Below are 17,667 nucleotides of genomic sequence, written 5' to 3'. Positions count from 1 at the left end.
CGATCTCAGCTCACTGCAACCTTCACCTCACGGGTTCAAGCAATTCTCCTGCCTCAGCCTCCGAAGTAGCTGGCATTACAGGCATGTGCCACCATGCCCGGCTAATTTTGTATTTTTTTAGTAGAGATGAGGTTTCACCATGTTGGTCAGGGTGCTCTCGAACTCCTGACCGCAGGTGATCCACCTGCCTCAGCCTTCCAAAGTGCTGGGATTACAGGTGTGAGCCACCATGCCCGGCCTCCACTCCTATATATTTGTTGGTCTTGATATGTTTTCAGTTTTCATTTCGTTTGTATTTTTTTTTTTTTTGAGACGGAGTCTCGCTCTGTCGCCCGAGTTGGAGTGCAGTGGCTGGATCTCAGCTCACTGCAAGCTCCGCCTCCCGGGTTTACGCCATTCTCCTGCCTCAGCCTCCGGAGTAGCTGGGACTACAGGCGCCCGCCACCTCGCCCGGCTAGTTTTTGTATTTTTAGTAGAGACGGGGTGCCACTGTGTTAGCCAGGATGGTCTGGATCTCCTGACCTCGTGATCCGCCCGTCTCGGCCTCCCAAAGTGCTGGGATTACAGGCTTGAGCCACTGCGCCCGGCCTTCGTTTGTATTTTTTTCTACAAATTTTATTTATGAGCTTTATTTCTTATTTAGAAACAAGTGTTCATATATTTATGATTTTTAAAAAGAATGAGACTTCTTCTATAACTGACATAGGGGCATACAGGGCCTCTTTTTAGTCCAAGTTGCTTTTTATATTTCAGCATTTAGCCTGAGGAAGCTGAACTATGTGAAGAGTCGGAACATACATCTCTCAAATTCTAAGAATAATTTTTTAATGCATGGCACCATCAAGAGGCAATAGCTTGTACTGCCACTGTAAGAACAGAGGATTTGCTCTCAAGAACAGACTACTGCAAAAATTCAGCTTAAGGCTTAGGCTGAATCTGAAGATTAAATCAACTTATGTACCTGCCAATGGCCACTCTAGCTCAGAGTATAGGAAGAAAGTCATTGTTTCTCAAGATCCTTTCAAAAGTCTTGAGTCACTAAGTTTATTGGGTTGGTAAACAAACCTCTCACCCCGTTTGCAATTTAGCTGGCTTCTTCCAACTAGTGCAGCCATTTTTTTTTTAATAAATTAAAATTATACTCAGGATGTAACAAACGGAAGGGCCACATCAGGAAGGAGATTCAAGTCAGACTGGAGGACGAAATAGTTTTCAGTACTTAAACTTGCCTTCACATTTCAAAGACATTCTTCTAAAAAAAAAAAAAGATTAATACTAAACAACAATAAGCATGCTCTTAACATTGTCCATTCTGCTATCCAAACAAAAAATACTGTCAAACTTATAATATGGCTCAACATAGCCAAAAAGGTCTGAATGCCCAACTTATTTTGGGGGGTCAGGAGTCACCAGGAAATAGAGACAGCAAGAAGCAAATAGAGAAGCAAAAAATTTACATGTGGAGTCACTTTCACCTGACAACGCTCACTAGTCTTGGGTTCCTAAACAATTTTTCCTGATTACAACATTAAATAATACCAACCCGTTTATTTTCTGGTCTTTAAAAGAGGGTCTGCATCTGACCACCTTTCAGAGGTTAGAGAACATATAAATTTATTTTATAAAACACCAAAAGTCCTTAAACAAATATGCTCAATTAGTCTTTTACCTAATTTTAGAAACATTAGATCTATGACCTGCTCAATGGTACACAAGCAAGACTCTCGGACCTGTAGCCTTGGTTTTTGTACGACCTTGGAGAGCATCAATTCTTACAAAGAATGCTAGAAAATTTTCAAAGTGAAGAAGAATAACTCTTTCATCTTTTTATTTTTAATTGAAATTTGGAAAAGAATTTCTCCTTTCCGGAAGTAAAAAAGAATGCATTTATACTGAGATATCTTCGTTTTTTGTATAGAGCTTCACTGTTACCTAGAACTAAATGCATACCATCTGGGAACCAGGGATGGATCCTGCAGTCAGTCACAGGTTAAGGAAACCCAGAATGAATGCCAAGAATGGGTATCAAAAACATTCAATTACTCTTTTTAAAAACATGTAAAGAATGCTTCCTATGCTCTAGCCATCTGGCTAGGAGGTGCATCTATAGTGGTGAGCAAGATAGGTAGGGTCCCAGCCTCTTACTGATTAAAATTATTTAGTTATAAAGTGCTTTCATAGGAGCTATAAGGACAAAACACCTTCAATGGTAGGAACTGCTGACCCAGACATTTCACCTATTCATATAACTACCACAGAAACATTAATATGTGCCTTAAAAGAAAGCCAACCTTATTTTCAAGGAATCCATATGCAATGTAAAAAATTCATATGTATGTAAAAAAATCAGAAAACCTTACTCCATGATGCTTCATGAGAATTGGCATCACATTACAACACGTTTGAGAAATAAGTATCAACGTGGCCCTGCATAATTCTAAATGGCAACAATGCTATTTACCAAGGCACTACAGACGACCATCACCAGCCAGAAAGAAAATATTGGATGGCTACAATGCAATTCGTGGGAATCCACTGGTTCTCCACAAAAGAACACAGGTGCCTTTGGCAACGTAACCAAATGAATACTCTTAAAAGCATCAGGGTTTGCTTTCATTTTTTTATTTTGCCCTTTTCTTCTTAAAATGACTTTCACTGCCTTGGACCATAAAAAGTTCTAGACAGCCATCACTACCTCTGGACTACTTGGAGGAAGGCAGGTGTCAAATAGGATGAATGCAAGAATACCCTACTTTATAATGATTTTTCTAACCTCTAAAACAGCAGTCCCCCAAATTTTTGGCAACAGGATTGGTCTCATGGAAGACAATTTTTCCAGGGACATGGGGGAGGGATAGTTTTGGGATGATTCAAGCACATTATATTTATTGGGCACTTTATTTCTATTATTATTACAGTGTAATGTGTAATGAAGTAATTACATAACTCATCATAATGTAGAATCAGTGGGAGCCCTGAGCTTGTTTACCTGCAACTAGTCGGCCCCATCTAGGGGTGATGGGAGACAGTGACAGATCATCAGGCATTAGACTCTCATAAGGAGTGCACAACCTAGATCCCTCACATGTTCAGTTCACAACAGTGTTCACGCTCTTTTGAAAATCGAATGCCACCACTGATCTAACAGGAGTTGGAGCTCAGGCAGTAACGTGAGTGATGGGGAGTAGCTGGAAATACAAATGAACCTTTGCTGGCTTACCACTCACCTCCTGCTGTGCAGCCCCATTCCTAACAGGCCACAAACCGCTACTGGTCTAAGGCCCATGGCCCGGTGGATGGGGACCCCTGCTCTAGAACATCTAACTTGTCAAAGAATCAGCATCCCAGCCCTCTAGCAACACCTTATCCATTAATGTCCTCTACTTGAAACATAGCTCAGAGGAAGTTAAAATGACCCACCAACCAGTCCAAATGGATGTCACAAGGTCTATGAACTGAAATGCACACACTTCATGTGCTTGGGACCTCCTTGAGACCTCACTTGTACTTAGTCACTCTTAGTTCAGAACACTTCAAATCAAGACTTGATAACTGGTTTCTAAGATCATAAAAAATGAAAAGGCTGGCAAAAATGACCAAATCATGAATTGGTAGCTGAGAGTAAAAACAAAAAAGAAAGAAAAATTATTTTTTTAAAAAAGTAACAAACTAAACATCTCAAATAGCACAGCAGCTGGAAGTTATTTAATAAAGACTCAAAGTAGATTGTTTACCTCATTAATAGGTCCTTGGAGGTGCATAATTATAGTTCAATCTTTAGTGCTCAATGAAATTACCTTGAGTTTTCAAATAAAGATTGAGCACATTAAAAAAAAATCCAGGTGGAACACTAGTATAATCACAGCTGACCTAAAAATATTATAGATATTATGCTTAGTGAACCAGCTTTACCCCACCTGGTTTCCTCACTAATGAGTTAAAGAAATCTTTGGCATCTATTCGTTCTTCATTTATATAAGAGTTGCATTTACTTTTTGAAAATTATGCTTTGACAATTTGGAGGTCCTAATAAAATGCACAAGTGACTCACTCTATCCAGTGAATTAAATTGCACTGCCCATGAAGTATATCTCATGGGCTGGATGCCCAGACATATCTTTCCCAGGCATATCTTTTCTTGGCTTCTGAGGTAAATTGCAAATGGCAGTAGAACATCACCTTCACTGACTCGCTATTCTCTGCAGTTTTTGTTTTACTGAATCTGTGCTATAGTTTTTGTTTCTAATCCTTGGCCTGGGATTCTGGTTTGCATACAACTGATAGTTATCTCCACTGGTGGCAACCATGACTAGGAATCTGGTTTCACAATCTGACCACGTGGAGAGTTGTCAGGTAGAACTGGAATCCAGCCTTGGTCAGGTGAGAGGTGACAGATTATTTGTTTGTTGTTGTTGTTTATAATTTGTTTTTCTATTTGTGTACTCAGATCAGGAATATATTTAGTGGCTGATGGAAAAGCAGTCTTTTGAGATCTGTGTTCCAGTGAGATTTTGTGTTCCAGTGTTCACTTTTGATCTGTAATTGGAGCTGTAGGACTTATGCTATAAACCTTTCATCTGTCTCTCTACCTGGGGGTGGGGGGAGGGGGAAACACTCTGTGTAGGTGAAATATTTTTCTATCTCCCAAGGACAATAATAAATTAAATAGAGGAGGCCTACTGTTCTGATTGGTTTACAGAGACTAACAAGTAGTTAGAGAAATCTAACATTCCCAGAATTTCAAGAATTTATTTTCTTGAAGTAAATTTTGTGAAATTCTAATGCTTTAAATGTGCTGTTTTAAACAATGGGGTCTCACTCTGGCACCCGGGCTGGAGTTCAGTGGCATGAACATGGCTCACTGCAGCCTCAATCTCCTGAGCTTAATCAATACTCCCACCTCAGCCTCCCAAGTAGCTGGGACTACAGGTGTGCACCACCACACCCAGCTAATTTTTGTATTTTTTGTAGAGACAGGGTTTTGCCATGTTGCCTGGGCTGGTCTCAAATTCCTGGGCTCAAGTGATCCTCCCACCTTGGCCTCCCAAAGTACTGGGATTACAAGTGTAAGCCACCTCACCCAGCCTAACTGTGCTCTCTTAAAAAAAAAAAGATCTGATTTGATAATTTGGTTTTAAAAACACCTTTAGGGACACATGTTCTCAGAATCTCTTGGGGCTGTGTCATGGGCAAATATAACTTTTAAGAAAGAAAATACATTTTAAAAACAACAGCAACAAAACAGCTATACATCTTTTCCTTGTTTCATCAATGTATAATATAATACAAATATAATCTCATTTTTTAAAAAAAACTTGAATGTTTTATGATGAAGAAATTAGTTTACCTGAACTTTTAAGCTGCCTTATATTAGTCTGCCAAAAACAGAAGCTAAGATTACTTTCATAATATTAAGAAAAAGATAAACTTTGTGCTCATCTGAACTGAACTATAACTGTGACTAATCTTTTCACATTTTCAGTAATTATGTCCTGTGATGTGTTAGCTTGAACATAATTTCTAATACCTTTAAGTATTTTTGATGTGTGTCTGGTTGTTCCAGAATGCGGAAGAGCACAATGAAGAGCAGAAGTTGATGGAAACAGAAAATTTCAGATTTGCAAAAGGGGAGTTAGATTTAACTTGGTTTATAATGCTTGCAAATAAAAAGGCTATAAAGAAGTAACAAAATTTTAAGAATTTGGCAAAGTTTGCATGATTTTGATGCAATTATTCATAAAGTATGTTTAATGTAATGCATTAAAAATGTAATATATGACAAGCACCCTGTTAATGTAAAACTAAAATGCAGTTACCTCTATTGAAATGACAGACTGAACTTGGAGAAATCAGCCTATGCTTGTAAAAGGCAGTAAAAGGTTATTCTATATAATCTGCCCAAAGAACAGAGATTAGTGTCTTACAAGAGTAACTTCCTGAAGCTTTGCGCTGATTGGAATGTATTCTTGCATATTTAAAATAACAAAAAGAGTTTTCTTCATTTTTTAACGATTTGAAGCTTCTTGCTCATCATGAAATAATCCATTGCCATTTGATTAAATAGCCAAACCACAAACATTCACTACTCTCAGGTATACACAATTCTTTATTACTCAAGTGACAAAACCTCTCATTTTGCCTTGAAGATCAGGCAGACCCTAAATACAGAAAAAAAAAAAAAAATTCCAAGATATCTATTCCTGAACCACTTTTACGTTTTCCCAGAGAACCTCTGGGCAATCACAAAAAATTGTTTTTTAATTTTACAAAAAGAAAGAGGCTAGAAATAATTAGGTTTGTTCACTGTGCCCCTAAAAATTTCTCAAATCAAATGAGGAAGTTGCCTGCCTTTAAGATAATTTTATACAGGTAAAATATTATTTTTAATATTATAGGTAATGTTCGAAGATTGGGTACTTTACAGAAAGGCCCTGAATATATGCCAGTGCCCTCACTCTCTGTAATATGTTCTTAAAAAACTGATTTAAAGGATTTTAACTCTCCTTCATGCTGATATTGTTTGTTAAATTAACCATAAATTAACCATAGCCACTTAACTCTTACATTCACCAAGTATTCTCTACTTTCCCAGTGAGCTTGCCTACAAAATACAATATCTCATTAACGAAGAAAACAGTTTTAGAACCTTGTGGACAGAACTTTACCAGGTATTCTTAACTCTTAATATTTCAAAGAATTGCATAGAGAAAATTAGACAGTACTAGCCACCCAAATCAGATTTTCAGGACTTTTTAGTCCAGAAATAGATGACTTCATGAAACCAAATTAAGAGCCCAAGAAACAGAGGAATAAGAATTAATTACATAGAAGTGATTGAATTGATAATAAAAATTGAATTTCTAAACATGGATATGTGTTTTGGAATATTACTAGTATTATTTTTAATGTTCTATTTTTTCAGGGGGAAAACCCTTTGGCATTCATACTGCTCTATCTCTAATCCTCTATTCAGCTAACTCTGATTTTGCAAACTAAATGAAATATTATTTTAATGGTAAATTGTTCTCACTGATCTCTGAGAATTCAGGAAGTAATTTGAGTCACTTTACTTTTTAATGGCAATATCATAATTTGCATAGGCTTGATAAGAATCTGTCATCCCTTTTACCACAATGTAGTCAAACAAATAGACTATGCAACCAAGATCAAGTCTAGAGAGTCAAATTTAAAAATAAGCCTCATTTCAACAGATACAGTAAGTCCACTATTAAAGAAAAAATATATATAACTTCATATTTACAGCAATATCCACAAAGCTCTCCCAAGAAGTCAAAACTGTTTATGACTTAACGGGCCCAACCTTACAGGCAGTACAGAAGGTCACTTCCTGGATTGCCAAGAATCATACCAGATTTGGAAAATCTGGAGGAAAGAGAAATTCACCAACACTTAGAGATGCTGAACATGAAAGCTAGCAGAGATGAATTTCTTGAGTTTGGTTGCCTATCCTTGGGATAGAAGAGCAAATAGAAGCATTTAAGGAAGACGTCCAGAGTAATGGAAGCCATTAAAAATGCTCTTCCAGATTCCTTGTTAAGTTATCGGATAGAAGTTAATATTCTGGCTTTATAAATAACAGATGCTTTTCATGGTATAGCATTATATTTGTTGTCCATATACAAGACTTTTGTATGCTAATTAAAACATCTTCTGAATTTCTGTCAATGAAGCAAGCCCAAACACAATGCCATTTTGTGACCAAGAACAGTCTGCAGAGATTATTTATGATAATAAAGAGGAATGTCATACTGAGTACTGTATAACTGACCCGCCCAAAGACTATCTAAATTCTCTAAGGTTATGCACATTTGTTTTCATTCACTATTGTCAGTTAGGATATTTGAAAACTCTGTAAGAACAGACATCAGCTTATCAAAAACCATGAGTGATGCAAATGATTACTGCTCTAAAATGTCAAACATACTTCCTACTGGATGGCTGCAAATGGTTTCCGTCCATTATAATCCAAAGGTTACAACAGGTGTGTCCAATCTTGGTCCACACTGGAGAAGAACAGCTGTCTTGGGCCACACATAAAATACACCAATGATAGCTGATGAACTTAGAAAAAAAAAAAAAGGCAAAAAAAAACTCACCATGTTTTAAGAAAGTTTGAGTTTGTATGGGATGACATTCAAAGCCATTGTGGGCCATGTGCGGCCCACAGACCACAGGTTGGACAAGGCTGGGTTACAATTTTATTGTCCTATAGGATATTAACCAGTTTTATGATTCAAAAATCATATTATAGAATATTTTAGCAACTAAAATACTTCTGATAATCCTATAGTGTTGTCGTAAATCAGCTTCACTATCCTGCAGCTTCTCTCGTTAAGGAAATAATGAATCAAAAATGAATCAAAGTAATCTCTGACAGGTATTCATTCTAAAAGAGAAAAACCTGTGCTTAAGAGAGAATGGAAAAAAGCAGTTGTCTGTTCTCATTCATTGGTGAGACTCTCAAGGGATGTTTCCTCCTGCCTTCTTATTTTCAATAAGTATAAATTCATTTTAAATGGAAAAAGAATAGATCTTGTATGTGTAGTTTGGAGTCACTGTACGTGCTAAGAATCAGCGCTAAAGATAGTAAGGTTGTGTATGAACAGTGTGGAGAAAAGCTGAGCACCACTGAGGCAACTCCACCTTTCCAGGCAACTTGCTATAAAGACAAATTCACTACCTAATTCTTGGTGAGTCATGATTTCACTGACTACTTCTCTCATAACCATACACATGCAAATTTAATGATATAAATAATACAAGTCAGCATTTCCTCATAGTCTTAAAGAGAAGTTTGTAAGACTCAGAAATTTCATAAAATTCGCAACTCCTCTGTTATGTTTTTAGAGAATTTATACTTGTGAGAAGTCCGCAGAGCAACTAAATTAACATTAATTCCTGGAGGCCTTCAAGATAGCCAAACATGTCTATTAATAGTGATATGGGAAGAAGAAGCATATAGCAGGAGAGAAGAGAAAGATAGCAGCTGTGGCTGCTGAACATGAATATCCTATATTCCCACATATACTGGAGTCCATCTCCAAGGCTGCCCTGTAGATGCTGGTTAATGAAACAGTGAGGTCAATCACTGTTAGATGAAGATTACCAATCGCTCCATCTCCTGCTCCCTGAGTCTTTCTTCCCTCTGCCGCCGGTGATAATCCATCAGGTCATCACGTCCTGAAATGGAGCTAATGCTGCTTTTCCGTTCCCGAAGGACAGGCTGGGGGGTTCCTGAGGTCTGTCTGAGGCTTTCCAAATCAGCCTCATCAAATTCCACAGATCCACAAGAGAAGTTCCTCCTGGTCGCAAACACTCTGTCTGACTCTCCAGCAAGAAGTGAATGACTCGGGTTTGTCCCCACATATGAAGCCCGATCAAAGTCATCAGAGGCGCAGGAGGAGGTGGAGGCCAGAAGCATCTTCCGAGCCACTCGAGGACTGGCAGGGACACTGACGGTAGAACTTACATAAGGATTGCCTTCAGAAGCAGAGGTTTTATAGGCTAAAGCCCCTGAGCTCAAAGAAGAAAAATTAAGGTAATTGTCATTGTCTATTATGCTATGAGGTAGATCCTTTTCCCCAAGTTTTGTTCGTTTGGAATTGCCCAGAGAGTTTCTTGGAGGCAAGCTGAGAGGTGTCAGCTGGTTCTCTGTGGCTTTGTACAACCTGGGAAGTGATCGGCTGTAGGCTCCCATGTGACTCAGGCTGCTGCTGCTGGAGTACTTCCTAGTTCTCAAATTGATGTTTTCAGATGCAAGCTCCTTGTGTCTACTTAACTTGGGTTGAAGCGTCAGGCTGTCCTGAATGCTCATTTTCCTGGCTTGCTTTGGGCTTGAAGGCATGCTTGCAGCTCCCGATCTGCTGATAGGAGGGGGGCCAGTATCACTCAGGGAACTTCCATTCCACATGGCCAGGAGCGAGCCAGATGCCTTCCGACCTTCCAGCCCTCCGAGAAAGTAGACATTGTCATGCGATTTATTCCTTGAGCTATACTTGGAATAGGGAGGCTTCTCTGAGAGCCTCAAGGCCCTTTCACTGTCCCGGCCAGTATAATGATCAAAGTCTGCTCTTCCAAGTGGATATCCACTAAGAGAGGATGTAGTGCTGAGTAAAGGAGTTGGAGGTTTCATAGCAATATTTTTGTCAGTTCCATCATAAGAGAACTGCTTGCTTCCCTGGATTTTGGCTAAGGAGGGGCTGCTTTTGACACTGGTTCCCAAAGGGGAAGGGCTTCTCTTTGCAGGCACAGGTTGTGAGAGGGTTAAATAGGAGCCAGAATAGTCTCCATTGGCTTTAAATCTCAGACTGGAAGAGTATTTCCTTGGGCTGAGGCTCTCCATCATGTTTTGGAAATCGTTCTCAACAGAATGCACCACAGAGTCTTCCTCTAAGCTACCATTTTCTAAATCTAGCTCCTTTTGTATGTAGCTACGCTCTTCCATAATCTTGCTGGAATCTGTAAAGAAATAAAAGAGAAAATTTTGCGTTAAAAATGATTTTAAGAGAACAATCCCTTGTTAGGCCTACATCTGAACAAATAATCTTGCAGTCTGACCTAATGCAAATAAACACAAACTCAGTTTTACTAATAAACCTGTTAAAACCATACAGCAAATTAAAGGAGAATAAAGATCACTGATCTAACATATCTAAAAAACAAAAAAAAAATAAAAGGACCACAATGACATTTGAGTGAAACAAATCCCTAACCAAATAAAGGTGCAGGATTAGGCTGGGACATAAAAAAGACAATTTCTCCTTAATGTTCTGGCCCTTCAAGGAACACCTGCTTCCCTAGTGACTAGCTAATGCCCAAAGGCATAATGCAATGGACTTTACTATAGATGTCTCTGCTAGAATCATTAACTGCTCAGAAATAAAGTCCTGAGGAAACAAAATACACATTTGGGCAGAAAAAGAAAAGTTTACGTTGGACACTGATCAATAATGCGAGAGTTAGAAGGTGGTTCTTTAAACGAGGGCTCTGGGAGTTACCTTCTCAACAAAAAGACTTAAAGCTCCTTTAGTCATCAGAGGCAGATAATAACAAAGAAAAGGGTATTCCACCAATTACTGACACATGATCAGGATGGTATATTTAAAAACCTGAAACTGTTATATCTTTCAAATTTTCTGCTACCCCAAATGCACTATGCTCATCCTATCAGGACCTACTCACTCTTCCAGGGAATAGATCAGGATTCTATGTTCCATGATTAAAATTTTTAAGAAAATACGTTTTGATCTCCGGTTTGAACAATGTTAACTTAGAAAACTAAAGTTTTAGCCTATTAAAATGTCTTTTAATTACAAACTATTACTGCAAATGGGGAGGATTATAATTCTACGTGTTAAAAATTTTTTTCTTAGATTATCAGTAAAGTGAAAATACAATTTAAACAGTAAAGTGAAAATACAATTAACTCATGAACCACTAAAACTGTCCTCCAACCCTTAGGCACATCAGACACTAATTATGACATCTCTGGTCTATATATAAACAGTATCACATATGGTTAGTAATGGTTTCATAATGTGGTTGTCTCTGTAACTAGGCCACAGGTTTAAGGAAGACATTATGTCTAGTATTTTTATCTTCCACCCCTCTAGCTCTCGTTGCCCCAGAGGTGAGAAATTCAATGAATGTAAGCTTTCCATTTTAATCAAAGCCTTCCTCACTCCCTCTCAGCCATGGATTAAGGACCTTCACCTTGTTGCTCAGCTTCACACAGTTTCTGAGCAAATTCAGATAGCCTAGTAAAGAGCTCCTTCTTTATCCACAAGGCCACGAAACAGTCTGGCTGCATAAATCCTGGTGATGGGCCAGGTACCCAACTGCCCATAAAGGTGCAGCCTCCCCCAACAAACTCTGCCTTGGGTTCCTTATCCTCTAACTCAAATCCCTGCCCAGATAGATACAAACATAATTTGTCTTTTTAAATGTACCTAAAAAAAAATGAAGTTTCTTCATTATATTTGGCTCCCAGCTGGGATCTAGTCCTGTCATCTAGCTCTTGGTAAGGCTTTCATTTCCTCTGGGACAGTGCCCTTTCTGCCTCCAAGACAAATACTCTTCTCAGCATGTGTCTACTGCTATCAATTCCAGTTTTAAAAGCAATACCAGCCTAGTTTGAGACCTATCTTACCATGCCCGCTTAGAGGACTAAAACTGAGACTCCTCTATTCCAAAGTAACATCATCTCTCGTTGGCTTGCCATATTGAAATTCCAGCAAGCCTTGGCCAATTTTCTCACGTTAAATATTTTGGAATTGAAAAAACAAGGAAACAGATGGATCCTGAGGACATTACAGTGTTATTTATTAGAATGGGAAAATACCATAAATGCCAAATAATAGGGAAAAAATCAAATAAGCTATAATACATCATGAGAGCATATTATACAATCATAAAATCATTTAAAATCATATTTTGAAGTACATTTTATAGCACAAAAAGTACATTCATAAAATGTTAAGTTAGTTTTAAAAAACATATCAGCTTTTTTACACAGACACACACCCATATACATGGATTATACACATACAGGTGTATTTCTGTACGTAATACAATGAGTGCCGTTTTCTCATACAGTTGACTCTTGAACAATACAGGCTTGAACTACATGGGTACACTTACATGCAACATTTTTTTCAATAAATACACTGGAAAATTTTTTGGAGATGTGCAATAATTTGAAAAAACTCAAACTGCGTAGCCTAGAAATACTGAAAAATCAAAAAAGAAAAGTGAGGTATGTGATGAGCATAAAATATTTGTGGCTACTAGTCTATTTCATCATTTACAACCATAAAATATACACAAATGTCTTATGAAAAGTAACACAGACTACACATAATGCCATTCTCAGTAGAGAGAAATGTAAACAAACATAAAAATATGATATTATATCATGGTTGCATAAAATTAACTGTAGTACATACCATACTACAGTAATTGGGCACCCCCTGTTGCTACTGCAGTGAACTCAAGTGTTGCAGGTATTCACTGAAAACGCCACGTGATGCTAATCACCTGTGCATGTGCAGTTCATCTCTCCAGTAAATTTAATATTGCAGTAATAAGTTATATCTCATGGTTCTCAATTTTTTTTTAACACATTTAATTTAATACTATAAACCCTGACTAACACCATGGGACACATACAAAATGCCGCTAGTGATTCTGGAAGTGCACCCAGGAAGCAGAGACAAGTCACGACATTACACGAAAAAGTTGAACTGTCTGATATGTATCAGAGATTGAGGCCTGCAGCTACAGTTGCTTGCCATTTCAAAATAAATGAATCCAGCATAAGGACCACTATTAAAATAAAGAAAAGGAAAATTGTGAAGTTGTCGCTGCAAGCTATGCCAGAAGGCATGAAAATTTTATACTTTTTGTGAAATAACTTTGAGTCTCAGTGAAAGTTCACCTTTTAAGTGGGCACAGGATTCCTTTAAAAAAAGGCATACCTACAGACTCTAATAATATTCAAGAAAAGGCAAAATCATTACATGACAACTTAAAGCAAAAGGAGGTAAGGAATCTAAAGCTGGAGAATTTAATGCCAGCAAAGGATGGTTTGATATTTTAGAAACAGGTTTGGCCAAAAAAATATTAAGATAACAGCAAAAGCAGCTTCTGCCAACCAAGAGGCAGCAGATAAGTTCTTGGACACCACATAAATTCCCTGAGGAGAAAGGATATCTGGCTGAACAGGGTGGTTTCATTGTTTTTATTTATTTGTATATTTTTTAATCAACTCCCAAGCACTTAGATGAACAGGTTTTTAATGAAGACAAAATTTGCCCAATCCTGAAAAAAAAAAAAAAAACGCCACAAAGGACATTTACTAGTAAGGAAGAGAAGCGAGCACCAGGATTTAAGGCAGCAAGGACAGACTTACTCTACCATTTTGTGCATACGCAGTCATAGTTATGACCAGAACTGTCCTCTATAAAGCTGCTAACCCTGAGCCTTCAAAGGAAAATATAAATACTAGTCTTTTAGCTGTACCACAAGAAGGCTTGGACAATGAGAACTCTTTTCCTGGATTGGTTCCATTGATGCTTTGTCCCTGGAGTCAGGAAGTACTTTGCCAGTAAGGGACTGCTTTTAAAGTTCTTTTGACATTAGACAATGCCTCTGGCCACTCAGAACTCCATTAGTTCAGCACCAAAGGCATGAAAGTGCTCTACTTGCCCCCAAACACATCTCTAATTCCGCCTTTAGATCAGGGGGTCCTAAGGACCTTTCAGGCTCATTACGGTACCCTATGGAAAGCACTGTCAATGCTATGGTAGAGAACCCCGATAGAGAGAAAAGCATAAAAGCCTGGAAGTATTACCCTGTTGACAATACCATCATTGTTACAGAAAAGGCCATGAAAGCCATGGAGCCCAAAATAATACATATCTGCTGGAGAAAACTGTGTCTAGATGTTGTATATGACTTCACAAAATTTACAACAAAGCCAGCCAAGAAAATCACCAAAAAGACTGTGGATATGGCCAAAAAAAAAAAAAAAAGGTAGTGGGTGAAGGGTTTCAAGATATGGGTCTTGAAGAAATTCAAGTGCTAATACACCACACAAGAGGAATTAATAGAGGACTACTTAATAGAGAAAAGTGCTTCTAAACCACTGTCAGATGGTGAAGAAGATGCAGAAGAAGCAATACCAGAAAACAAACTGACATCACACAATCTGGCAGAAGGGTTCCGATTATTCAAGACTGCTTTTGCCTTCTTTTACAACATGGACCCTTCTATGATACAGGCACTGAACTACAGCAAATGGATGAAGAAGGATTGGTCCCATAAAAAAAATTTTTAGAGAAATAAAAACAGTAAAGTTTACTTTTTGTAAAGTTACACTTTACAAAAGGGCGTAAAGTCACACTGAGTGTGCTCGCCTCTCCTGCCTTCCCTTCTACCTCCTCCACTTCTGCCTCTGCCACCTCGGAGACATCAAGACCAGCTCGTCCTCTTCGTCCTCCTCAGCCTACTCAACATGAAGATGAAGAGGATGAAGACCTTCATGATGATCCACTTCCACTTAATAAATAGTAAATGTAAGACTACACTTTCAGGGATCATTTCTATAGTTCATTACTAGAGAAGTTTCTCTGAACGTGTAGAGTACCAACTTCTATGCAAATAAACTAGAAGATCAAGAAGAAATGGATAAATTCCTGGACACATACACTCTTCCAAGACTAAACCAAGAAGAAGTCGAACCCTGAATAGACCAATAACCAGTTCTGAAATTGAGGCAGCAATTAGTAGCCTACCAATCAAAAAAAGTCCAGGACCACAGCTGAATGCTACCAGAGGTACAAAGAGGAGCTGGTACCATTCCTTCTGAAACTATTCCAAACAATAGAAGAAGAGGAAATACTCCCTAACTCATTCAATGAGGCCAGCATCACCCTGATACCAAAACCTGGCAGAGACACAACAAAAAAGGAAAATTTCAGGCCAATATCCCTAATGAACATCAATGTGAAAATCTTCAATAAAATACTGGCAAACTGAATGCAGCAGCACATCAAAAAGCTTATCCACCACGATCAAGTCAGCTTCATCCCTGGGATGCAAGGCTGGTTCAACATATGCAAATCAATAAACATAATCTATCACATAAACAGAACCAACAACAAAAACCACATGATTATCTCAATAGATGCAGAAAAGGCCTTCAACAAAATTCAACAGCCCTTCATGCTAAAAACTCTCAATAAACTAGGCACTGATGGAACGTATCTCAAAATAATATGAGCTATTTATGACAAACCCACAGCCAACACCATACTAAATGGGCAAAAACTGGAAGCATTCCCTTTGAAAACCAGCACAAGACAACGATGCCTTCTCTCACCCTCCCATTCAACATAGTATTGGAAGTTCTGGCCAGGGCAATCAGGCAACAGAAAGAAATAAAGGGTATTCAATCAGGAAAAGAGGAAGTCAAATTGTCCCTGTTTGCAGATGACATGATTGTATATTTAGAAAACCCCATATCAGCCCAAAATCTCCTTAAGCTGATAAGCAAGTTTAGCAAAGTCTCAGGATACAGAATCAATGTGCAAAAATCACAGGCGTTCCTATACACCAATAACAGACAAACGAGAGCCAAACCATGAGTGAACGCCCATTCACAATTGCTACAAAGAGAATAAAATACCTAGGAATACAACTTACAAGGGATGTGAAGGACCTCTTCAAGGAGAACTACAAACCACTGCTCAAAGAAATAAGAGAGGACACAAAGAAATGGAAAAACAAATCAATATCATGAAAATGGCCATACTGCCCAAAGTAATTTATAGATTCAATGCTATCCCCATCAAGCTATCATTGACTTTCTCCACAGAATTGGAAAAAACAACTTTAAATTTCATATGGAACCAAAAAAGAGCCCGCACAGCCAAGACAATCCTAAGCGAAAAGAACAAAGCTGGAGACATCATGCTACCTGATTTCAAACTATACTACAGTATAGTTTGAAAAGGCTACAGTAACCAAAACAGCATGGTACTAGTGTCAAAACAGACAGACCAATGGAACAGAACAGAGACTTCAGAAATAATGCCACCCATCTACAACCATCTGATCTTTGACAAGCCTGACAAAAACAAGCAATGGGGAAAGGATTCCCTATTTAATATATGGTGTTGAGAAAACTGGCTAGCCATATACAGAAAGCTGAAACTGGATCCCTTCCTTACACCTCATACAAAAATTAACTCAAGATGGATTAAAGACTTAAACATAAGACCTAAAACCATAAAAACCCTAGAAGAAAATCTAGGCAATACCATTCAGGACATAGGCATGAGCAAAGACTTCATGACTAAAACACACCAAAAGCAATAGCAACAAAAGTCAAAATTGATAAATGGGATCTGATTTAACTAAAGAGCTTCTGCACAGCAAAAGAAACTATCATCAGAGTGAATGGGCAACCTACAGAAAGGGAGACAATTTTTGCAATCTATCCATCTGACAAAGAGCTAATATCCAGAATATACAAAGAACTTAAACAAATTTACAAGAAAAAAAAAACCCTATCAGAAAGTGGACAAAGGATATGAACAGACACTTCTCAAAAGAACACATTCATGCAGCCAACAAACATATGAAAAAAAGCTCATTATCACTGGCCAGTAGAGAAATGCAAATCAAAACAACAATGAGATACCATCTCACACCAGTTAGAAAGGCAATCATTAAAAAGTCAGGAAACAACAGAAGTTGGAGAGGATGTGGAGAAATAGGAATGCTTTTACACTGTTGGTGGGAATGGAAATTAGTTCAACCATTGTGGAAGACAGTGTGGTGAGTCCTCAGGGATCTAGAACTAGAAATACCATTTGACCCAGCATTACTGGGTCATTCATTACTGGATATATACTCAAGGATTATAAATCATTCTACTATAAAGACACATGCAAACATATGTTTATTGTAGCACTGTTCACAATAATAAAGACTTGGAACCAACTCAAATGCCCATCAATGATAGACTTGATAAAGAAAATGTGGCACATATACACCATGGAATACTATGCAGCCTTAAAAAAGGATGAGTTCATGTCCTTTGCAGGGACATGGATGAAGCTGGAAACCATCATTCTCAGCAAA

General features: G+C 38.1%; 1 protein-coding gene across 2 annotated transcripts in view; it reads right to left on the bottom strand.

The window, feature by feature from the left end:
* Positions 1-17,667, bottom strand: part of PHLDB2 (pleckstrin homology-like domain, family B, member 2) — a 245,392-nt gene that overhangs the window by 89,951 nt on the left and 137,774 nt on the right. For both annotated transcript variants that reach the window (XM_011932762.1, XM_011932763.1), the window contains one exon: positions 9,128-10,479. In XM_011932762.1, the coding sequence (XP_011788152.1) occupies positions 9,128-10,479 (1,352 nt within the window). The remainder of the gene's footprint in view (positions 1-9,127; positions 10,480-17,667) is intronic.

This window comes from Colobus angolensis, unplaced genomic scaffold (assembly GCF_000951035.1).
Source record: "Colobus angolensis palliatus isolate OR3802 unplaced genomic scaffold, Cang.pa_1.0 Scaffold98, whole genome shotgun sequence".
In the NCBI taxonomy this organism is placed as follows: Eukaryota; Metazoa; Chordata; class Mammalia; order Primates; family Cercopithecidae; genus Colobus; species Colobus angolensis.
The sequence above is the reverse complement of the archived record's forward strand: the minus strand, read 5'-3'. Positions and strand labels throughout refer to the sequence as shown.